The sequence below is a fragment of the Triticum urartu genome, chromosome 7 (assembly GCF_003073215.2).
Source record: "Triticum urartu cultivar G1812 chromosome 7, Tu2.1, whole genome shotgun sequence".
Lineage (NCBI taxonomy): Eukaryota > Viridiplantae > Streptophyta > Magnoliopsida > Poales > Poaceae > Triticum > Triticum urartu.
The window spans coordinates 675867017-675877549 of record NC_053028.1 but is presented as its reverse complement, the minus strand read 5'-3'; the positions used below and the strand labels follow the sequence as shown (position 1 = coordinate 675877549).

The window sequence follows — 10533 nt, the reverse complement described above, 5'->3', positions numbered from 1 at the left end:
TATTGCATATATAAAAAAACCACAATTTATGTGTAAATTTGTGGAAATTTTATCATGATTTGTTTTTATTTATTTCTTCTTAAAGGGTGGTACCAATGCCACTACTTCATTCTTTCTTAGAAATGTTATTTTGTGTGTGTGTGTGTGTGTGTAAATAAGTATATACACAAGTACTATACAACATGTGTGTGAATTATAGTAGAGTGCAAAAAAATGCAATATTATATGTTCCTTTTTGCATATTACTAAAAGTGCAATTTCAATGCAAACTTGTGTGTAATATTTTTTCTCTTTTTCTTTCTTCTTAAAGGGGTTCATTATTCCCTAGAGAACTTATTATTTTGATTTTGGTTTGGTTTTCTGATTTTCTTTCTTCTTAAAGGGTTTCATTCTTGTACTTCAATTATTTTGATTTTGTTAGTTTTTATTTTATTTTATTTTCTTTCTTTAAGGGCAATACCAATATCATTCCACTATTATATGCTTATTCTTGCATATTATAAAAAGTGCAATTTATGTATAAACTGTGTGCAAAATGATTCATCTTTTTATTTTCTTCTTGGTAAAGAGGAGTAATTATGCCACTAATTCATTACTTCTTAAACAACATTTTTTTTGTGTGTGTAAGTGTACATGCAAGTACTATGCAAGATGTGTGTAAATTATACTAGATTGTGAAAATTGCACTATTATACTTTATTCTTTGTGTATTACCAAAAGTGTGATTCAAATGTAATGTTGTGTGGAAGTTTTTATATATTTTTATTCTTAAAGGGCAATACCAATACTACTAATATTCTTGATTAGAAAACTTCACATTTGATTAATTTTGTATCATACATAATTACTGAAAACTTGTAAAATTATGTGTGTGCACTTATATGTAATGCATGTACTCATATCCATCCAGCAGAAAAGTTCAAATTGTGAATGGTCTTGTACGTGAGACCCACCATCATTCATGCATGGCATGCGGAACAATGCATGCACGCATGCATGCATGCATGTACCCGCGAGGCCAAGCATTGCCACGCACAGAGATGGCCTTGAGCCTTGTTTTTCATATTTATTATTGGATAAATCTTACGGAAAAAAAATGACTGGCCCTAAAAACAAAATCCGTCGATCGGCATTAAGCCATTCCCCTTCTTTTTCTACCCTTGTGTAGGTACTTTTCTTGACTAATAGGATTTTCTATTGCCAGCTTGTTTCACGGGTTACTTCGATAATCCTACGACACGCGACCACGCTCATGTAGGGGACCCTATTGAACTTTCACCTTTCTTAATGAAGATTCTAGAAGGTTCCCTTCTGCTTTTTTCTTTCTTTTTTCAGTGTTTTTGTTTCCTATTTCTTCGGGATTTCTTCTGGTCTTTGTTTTCTGTTTGTTTTATCCTTTTTATTTTTCATTTCCTTTTAGATTTTTCTAATTCACGAATTCCTTGCATTCACAAAAAGTATTTAAAGTTCATGGAAATTTCAAATATTTGCAAACAGTTTGAAATTCTGGAGTACTTTCTTTTACAAAAATTTCTTAATCTTTTTCAATTTTGCGGCCATTTTTATCTCAAGAACATTTTTGAAATATCATGTACAATTTAAAGTTCGAGAACAATTCTAGGGGACCCTTCACCGAGTCCTAATCTAAAAAAACGGAAAAGGGAAGGAGTTCCTATTCGGCGCAGACACCGTCGAAATATTATATGGGAAACGTTTCGGGACGGCACGCCAGCTGAAATTTCAGCCGGTCTCTCTGGTGGCCCACCCAGCTCACTACGTCCCTTACCTTATCTTTCCCCCACACCACACCACATCCAAATCTTATCCTCTCTCACTTTCCTACCTCGTCGTCGCCCAATCTTCTCGGCTCTCCTCCCCGACCTCTCCTACAGCAAGATCTACAGGCTCTCCAGCGAACACGCCATGCTGTTGATGTGAGGTTCAACCATGGCCTGTGAGCTCATAGAATTAGGAGCGGCCATGGCTTGCGAGCTTTCACTGCAAAATATGGCGGGGGCGGAGAGCGATCCCATGGCGGATGCTGCAAAGCCAGGTGGCTGCCGGCGGATTGGACGGCAAGGTTGTCGGCGTCGCGCTTCCCCCCACCACCCCCTTCCCCCTCCCCTCCGCTGCGCCGCCGGACGCCCGGGCTGTGAGACAACAGCTGAAGCGGCCATGGTGGTGTTGCAAGCATCACCAATTACCAGTGATGTCAACCAACTGACTCCAGTGAGGGAGACGGAGGCATTCGGTGCTGCAACGGGTGAGTTTTTTGGCTGGAACCAGACCGGCAAAAAGCTGCAACCAATAGCCGTCGACGGTGGAGACGAAGGCCCTCCAGGGGGCTGCAAACGAAAAGTGTTTTTGCTGGAAACGGTCAAAAAAAGCTACATCCACACATGACCGGTGCTGGAACCGCACGACCGTCGAGTCGTTTTGCTGGCACTGGCTTGTTGTTTTGCTACAACCGGCGAAAAGTTTGCTGGATCCGGTGAGATTATTTCGTTTGCAACCGTCGGCGTCGACGCATTTTCGCTGGAACCATGATGATTTTTTGCTGGAATAGTTTTGTTTTTTGCTACCACCAGTGAAACCTCGTTTTGTTGCCAAGTTTTTGCTGCTGCACACGGTGGTGGAAGCCGACGTCTGCGGCGAGCAGAGGCTACGACAGCTGGGTGCTGCAACCACGACGCCTCGTGCTAGAACCATGACATGAAAAGCTGCAAACAACAGAAGCTGGATCATGCATTTTGATTTTTGCTGGAACCAGCGCATTTGTTTGATGCAACCGGCTAGTTTGTTTGCTACTTTGAGCTCTCTTGAAGTTTGCTGTTGTGGTTGTTTTTGCTGGAACCTTTGTCATTTTTGGCTGGAAGCGACCATTATTTTTGCTTCAACTGATCATTGGAGATTTTTGGCGTTCAGATTTTTCAATTGAAACATGACGCTGCTAGTTCACGACGGCGGCGAACTGGATCTGACAACGCGATTTTTTTGTTGCGACCATGGGGCCTTGCCCTGGAATAGGCAGACATTAGAGCTGCATCTCAATATCTCATGGTGACCGCGCTCTACTGGCAGCCGTGTTGCCATCTCGGTGATGGAGGCGGGACCTCATTGATGCTCGCCGGTCACGGCCATGGCGGCGGCCAGACGTTACCCACGGCCATGAATGGGGGACGGCGCTACATGATGGCGAGGGGTTGAGGGCCTATTTTTTTCTCGCGAGCTACACGGGGAAGAAGATGCCACGGGAGGGAGGACCAAATCCAACGGCGCACAAGGGGGTGAATCCGGTGGCCGTGGTGCGACCGGCCGAAATTTCGGCCGGCGCACCGGCACCTATGCAGTAATGCGTGGGACAGTTGTTTTGGGCTGCATTTTTAAGGCCCACAAGCTTCTTCGGCTACTCCGCTCGCTCGCTCCTCTGGCTGCTCGCTCATGTACCATTTTTTTTCATCGCTCACTTCCGGAAGAAATCAGTACAAAAACGCATCATCTCCTTGCTCAGAAAAGAGGTAGTTAAAGGTTTTGAAAAAATTTAAATGGTCATGATATTTGAAAATGTTCAAGTATTTATAAGAATATTTGTAAATTTTATAAAAAATTAATGAATTTAAAAAACTTGTAATTTATAAATTGTTTATGTATTAAAAATATCATTGATATAAAAAATCTATCACTAGTTTAAAAATATATTTATGAATTGATAAAATAGCACGATTTTGAAGGAAACCACAAATTAGAAAGTGTTCAAAAATTGAAAAAATGTCCACCAACTTCAAATATAATAGAGGTGAATAAAAAAGTAATACAAACGAAAACAATAAAATGAAACAAGTAAAACCATAGAAAATACGTAGAAGGAAAACCCGTAAATACGTTCCTAAAACCTTATAGAATGTTCCAATTTGGTATTCTTTTACGGGTTATCGCCTTTAAAGAAACACATAGGTTGTTTTCTTAGGTGTGACTAGGGATTTTATTCAAAATTCACATAGGTGATCCCTTATTTAGGGGGGCTGCTATTTATCGTGCGTGCCATCGGTATGCTTGCGTCGACTGCTGCGCTTGCTCACAGCCTCCCATTAGTGGGCCCGACCAATAGCATGGTTCTTTTTTTACATCTGGTTTTTTCTAGGTTCGTATTCTTAACTTGGTCGGTTGTCAATTAAAAAATGTTACCAAATTCAAAACAAATGTTTGTCAAATCAGGAAAATGCCTGTGAATTCAAAAAGTGTTCATGAAATCCAAAAAAAAGTTCTCGAATTTGAAAAAGTATTCATCAATTCAAAATTGTTCTAGGATTGTCAAAATGATCAGGATTTCAAATATTCTCACGGTTTTGAAAAATTTCTGAGAAATAAAAATGGATGTTCAATTTGGAAAAAAATTCATTAATTCGATAAATATTGGGGCACCTAAAAATGTTGATGATTTCATTTCATGTTCATGGATTTGAAAAAATGTTAAAAATTCAAAAAAAAAAGATGTTGCGAATTTACAAAACGTGAACAATTTTTCAAAATACTGAACATTTTTGGACAAAAATTATAAATTTCTTAAATTAGTTTTTTTACAAATTTATGAATATAAAAAGTAAAAATAAATCATAGAAAAAGTAAATAATAATAAAAATAATAAGAAACCAGAAAACCAGGAGAACCTTTCAAAACCAACCAGGAACTTTTTCCTAAAACCGGTTGCACGCTCATGAGCAACCGGACCCTTATTGATTACTACGAGTGATACATGTCATTTGTGCCTATTTATCGCCCGTGTCTCGTAGGGCTTCGCTGACAATTGTGTCGGCTCATGAAACATGATCGATAGCATCCTCATTGATACAGACGCATGTACAGTCCGTTTTTCTCTAAAAGAAACATGCACGTCTGCTGTGCTATAAGAAATGTGATATATTTAATAAAATAAGACTTTTTTCTTTTTCTAACAGATATTTGTATATGTCATTAAAACATGAATTTAGATAATGCTCCGAAATTTAGAAAAAGTCTGCATATTCAAAAGTTGTATGAGCATTTGAAAATTGTTTGATATTTCAAAGAAAACTTGAATTTGAAAAAAAAGGTTCAAGAATTAGGAAAAACATGCGGGAATTCTAAAAAAGTGTTAGCAAAATGAAAAATATAATTTTTTCGCAAAAAAATGAAAAATATAAATGTTGAGAAAATATTAGTGAATTTAGAAAAATGCTCTCAAATCCAATAAATATTTTTGAATTTTAAAAAGTTCACGAATTGATAAAAAATCATGAAACAAAATCAAAAATTTGAAAAACAATCGTGGATTTGCATAAATGTTTGTGAACTCAAGTTCATGAATTGGAAAATATATGTGAATTCATAAAACTTTTGTGAAACTTCAAAGTATTGAAGATTTTGAACATATGCTGGCAAACTTAATTTTTTTTATGCATTTGAAAGAATGGTAATTTTTTTTAAAAGGCCACAAATATGAAAAGTTCACAAATTTGGAAATTATTCACGAATCTGAAAAACACTCAAGAGTTTCTAAAATATTTTTTTAATTTAATAAAGTTCCCAATTTTTTTAAAATATGAGTTTTCTTTTAGAAATAAAAATAAATATAAAAGGAAGAAAACTAGAAAAATCGGTGAAGAAAGCAAAGAAAGTAAGAAGAACGGTTCTCGAAAAAAGGTAAGAAGAACAATAGAAAACCAAACACTGATGAAAAAAAGAAGGGGAAACCATATAGAAGGTTCCCAAAACCGAGCACAACCTTATTCAAACTGTTCCGCAAACCGTCCAGGGGCTATGGTGCTAAATGGGCGGGCCACGTTGATAAACTATTGAGCGATTGCAAGGGATATGTATCGCTCACGGGAGGGGGGTTTTCCTCAAACGAAATGAGAGGGGAATTGGATTTTGCGCCAAGCTTAGCTATGCACATGTCCAGATATCCACATGTACATCATCGTAACACACTTAACAATTCAATATAATTAGATTACAGTGTAGGCATGTCACAGTGAAAATCAAAATGAAATGGTAAGTAAAGCATATCGATTGAATTGTATAGTTACAGAGTTAAATTACCTTACATTGTGGCGTTGTGCATCCAATCTTCGAGGAATAACCCAAAACTAATGTGAACGCACCTAGAAATTGAAAAATTGTAATATAATGTCCTTTTGGTGAGTGCCTTACAGTAATCCAGTCGTCGGTCGCAAAATGTTAAAACTTTATGCTGACACTACGGTTTGAGAAGCAAGAAATAGATAAAACCGAGAACTTGAGAAGTAACATACTCAGTACAAAAGCCGTAGGGAGATTGCCAGTTGGTGACCTACGGTACCCCTTTTTACTCCATTTCTCCATCGACTTGAGAAGCAACATGTCACCCTTTTCTAGCAAATAGCAGGGGTCCTTGTACTAAATAGACTTATGTAATATTGACAAAGAAGCTATCTATATAGGAAATTAAGATGAGGATGGTATCATCATAAAGAAAGATAGAGTAATATAATATCCAGGGCATGTACAATGGTGCTATCTCAGTAGTGCCACATAGAATAAACGTTGAGGTGGAGGAGAGAGAAATCATAAGAAAAGACTTGTCTTCTCTTATTTAAGAGATGATCTCTTAGCACAATATGTCTCACCACATTTTTAATTATAGCTAGTAATAGAAGAAAAGACTAAGAGATAACCCACTGCAGACATGCTTTTATTGTCATCTTTAAATTACATGTAAGGCGTAAGATAAGACCGTCTTATCAACCATTAAACATGCCCTAAAACAGCAAACACGTTGTAGGGGGTTTTCTTTGGCCGAAGTTACCGCAAACATGGAATGAAGAGATTAACGAGACTTCTTTATCTTTTGATTTTTTGCCGGCAAACCTAGCACGCAAAATTATTGGTCTTTCCATGGAACCGAAAAATCGAAGCATGTTTCTAGGTGATAATAACCGAGTAAAATTACTTCCTCGGTCCACACCAAGGAATTCATTGGATATGTTTCTAGGTGACACCGCAATGGCGAGTACCAATCATAAGGGATACGACGATGTGACGAAGCAGCATGGGCATAGCCGAAGATGAACATGCACAAATATGAGTCGAGATGAATCGATGTAGCTTGGGCTGCCTCGCGTCGCTGCTGCTGCTGCTGTGTGTGTCAGTGTTGGCTAGCTCTTCCAGTGTCCATCTAAGACGTTCAGATGTATCCATCGAACCGGCAAATTGTCCCCACCCTCAGGTCTATGTGGGCCGCTTCTGAATACAACTATACTGACAGATAGTGTGTATATTTCTGGATAATGATACACACGCAACTTTTACAACACAATTAAAACTTGGTAACGAGATCCGCACAGTCATAAGTTCATCTCATGATATATGGATTGAAGATCGATCAAACAAATTCCTGCCTAAGCTTGCAAATGATATGACAGCAATTGAGTAATAAAGGCAGTTTTACTGAAAATAATGTAAATAAACAATGATGCAACTACCTTGCTGAAACAGTCTGACACTTCTGAGATCTCAGCCAATGGCCTTGCGAATCGAACGAAGAAGGGCTCTACCGGACCTAATATTTTTTGCTCCTGGACGCAACCACTACTCCACTTTCACTTTCACGTGGATGGCAGCAGGGCGCGCGTGCAAGCACGCAAAGCTTTTAAACTGTTGTTCCGACGCTTGATGCCGTGATCCGCAGGCGGATCGGCCGCATCTCCACCAGAAAAACAGCTACTCCTACAGACGAGGGAGGAATATTCTCAGCCAGAAATTCGCACACAGCCATTGCCGCGGTCGTCGCCACGGTGGGCTACCCAGCAGGTCAGCGACAGCACAAGGCCCCTCCACGGTGGGTATCCGGCATCTTCTCCCCGCAGCCATCGTCCAATTCCGCATCATTCCTCTCCATCCACCCGGCTTGCTTTGCTTGCTGGCTGCTGCCTCCTCGGATTTAAAGCTACGCCACCTCCCCCTTCCAGCAAGGCCCGGACTACGACATACTCCCCGGCGTGCCGAGTTTGTCAGTTAGCCGAGGCCCGAGGCGCGACGGCAGGGGGCAGGATGAGCTCCGGCGGCTGCTCGACGTGCCTGGAGATCATCTTCGCCGCCGTGCTCCCGCCGCTCGGCGTCTTCTTCCGGTACGGCTGGTGCAGCGTAAGCAACCACTCCTCCTCCTCCAGATTCAGCTACCTCGATCTGCAGTCTGCACATTAGTCATGGTGAATTGGTGATGTGCTGAAATTTCTGCCTGCGTGTGTGTGCAGTCGGAGTTCTTCATCTCGCTGCCGCTGACGATACTCGGCTACGTCCCCGGCATCATCTACTCCGTCTACGTCATCCTGAAGACGCCGCCGGAGCTGCCGAGCATCGACGGCGAGCGGCCCTACTACATCCTCGCCTGATGCGACAAGCTCCTTCGTGCACATACCGCTGTAGTGGAGCTTGCTGTACCGCCATTGTTGGGATTGGATTTGGACATGACTTGTAAGTTGTGCGTAGCCGTAGCTAGTTGTTTGAGCAAATTCTTTAGTGCCGGTGGTTGTACATGTAGTTTTCGTTCTTGATTGGTTGGGTATATTGGTGTCGTGATGTATGATTGGTTCATCGGTTGGGTCCTTGAGGAAAAGAATCTTGGTCCCGCTGGCTCGGGAGCTAGCGATTAGTGTACTGTAAACTGTCCGTGCTGGAAATCAACTGCTGGTATTGTTTGCAATGGATGGGTGTAAGGGCATCTCCAGCCGCGCCCCAAGAAGACCTCTCCAGACGTTTTCTTTGCGCCGGCGCCGAAAAATCGGCCCAGTCGCGTCCCCAGAAGCCTGATTTTCGCCGGCTTGGGCCGAAAACAGCGCCGGCGGACCCAGGCCGAACCTGGCGCGCTGGGGGGCGCCCGGGGGTGCCGGGGCGAACTGTTTTGGCGCGAAACAGCCGCGGGTCCGCCGCGTCAGCGACTCTACCCTCTTCTCGGCCCTTCGTCGTCCTCATCGCCTCGTTTCCCGCGGCGAATCAATGCCAAAGCTGTCGCGCCGGTCAGCCTGCGCCATTGATGCCTCACGGGCGGCGCAGTGAAGACCGGATGACGCGCGTCCCTCGCCCTCCCTCGCCCGCCACGCGTACTCACGGCGGCTCGCGCACGGGTGGCGCCGGCCTATATAAGACGCGCCCCAGAGCACTCGGCGACTCGTACTCTCTCGCCGTCGTCGTTCCTCCCTCGCCTCTCTCTCGCCGTCGTCGTTCCTCCTTCTCCTCTTTCTCGCCGTCTCCAGCACCCATGGCCGAGCGCTTCCCAGGCGACGGCGCGGCGGCGAACGGATTCGGCCGCCGCCATCTTCACGAGAGCGAGGCTCGCCTCCTTTTCGAGACCGAGTACCCGGTCCCGCCGGACATGCGGGTACCCGGGGCGTGGAGGATCAGCGCCGGCGGCGTGCCGGTGCCCCCGATACCCACCGGCGTGGCGCGGCGTGCGGAGATCGCACGCATCCGCTCGTCCCTGCCGCGTGCGGCGAGGGAGGGGCCACGGTACGTCCCCCACAGCCCGCTCTGGGAGCCCTACTTCCGCCGTCGACACGCCGAGCAGCTCGAGGCCACCAACGGCGTCGAGCCCTCCGGCAGGCTCAACGCCGTCGGCCGGCGTCGGTGGTGGGGCGTGCCCGGGCGCACGTTGGAGGCCGCCCTTGAGTACATCGAGGACGGCAACACGCCGTGCCTCGAGTACCCCGCCCCCCCTTCCTTCTCACGCCGTCGGGGAAGCTCCTGGACCTCGAGGCGCATGGAGACCGGGGGGTCCTCCTCCTCGTCCGGTGGCTCGCCCTGCCTCCGCCCCGTCAAGCCGGAGCCCCAGGGCACGCCGGTCAGCGCGCGCACCCGCAACTCCGGCGTCCACATCGGCGCCAACGCCTCCCCACCCACCGGCCGCTTCGTCCTCTCGAGCCCAAGCCGGAGCCCGGCCTCCCCGCGGAGTACGAGGAGATAGCCCGGCGCGGCTTCTCCGACGAGGACGCCCTGCGGTGGGCGCGGGACGACTACCTCCGCGACGAGATGGTCCGGCAGCGTCGGGCCCTGGAGGAGATCGCCGCCCGCAAGCGTGGGCGCGAGGACGAGCACGGCGTCGTGGTCCTCGACAGCAACGACGACGACGACACCCCCGGACCGCCCAACCCGCCGCGCCAACCGGGGGAGGGATGCAGCAGGGACGGCGGAGGCGTAGGCGGGGGCGGCAACGACGACGACGACGGCGGCGGCGGCGGTGACTACACGCGATTCTACAGCCTCCTCGGCATGTAGAACCGCGTGGGTGGACGGCGAGGGAGACGGCGGGGGTAACCCGCGGTAGTTTCTTCATTTTTTTGTAAAATATGTTTAAGTTTGAACGAACTCGCCGATGTTTGCGTTAAATTTGAGTCATTTTTGCGCCGTATTTGACTTTTTTGACTAACCGTGGGCGCCGCGACTGGGGGGCATCACGCCCCCAGTGCGCGGTTTAGCGCCCGTGCGCCCCCAGGGGGCGATTTTTTGCCCCTCCTGGGGGGC

General features: G+C 45.4%; 1 protein-coding gene across 1 annotated transcript; it reads left to right on the top strand.

The window, feature by feature from the left end:
• Positions 1 to 7715: 7715 nt before the first annotated feature.
• On the top strand, positions 7716 to 8668 carry LOC125522002 (hydrophobic protein RCI2A-like). The gene is made up of 2 exons (XM_048687064.1): positions 7716 to 8160; positions 8271 to 8668. Exons 1-2 carry the CDS (start codon positions 8068 to 8070, stop codon positions 8406 to 8408), a joined length of 231 nt encoding a protein of 76 aa, XP_048543021.1. The 5' UTR covers positions 7716 to 8067; the 3' UTR covers positions 8409 to 8668.
• The last annotated feature ends 1865 nt before the right edge of the window (positions 8669 to 10533 follow it).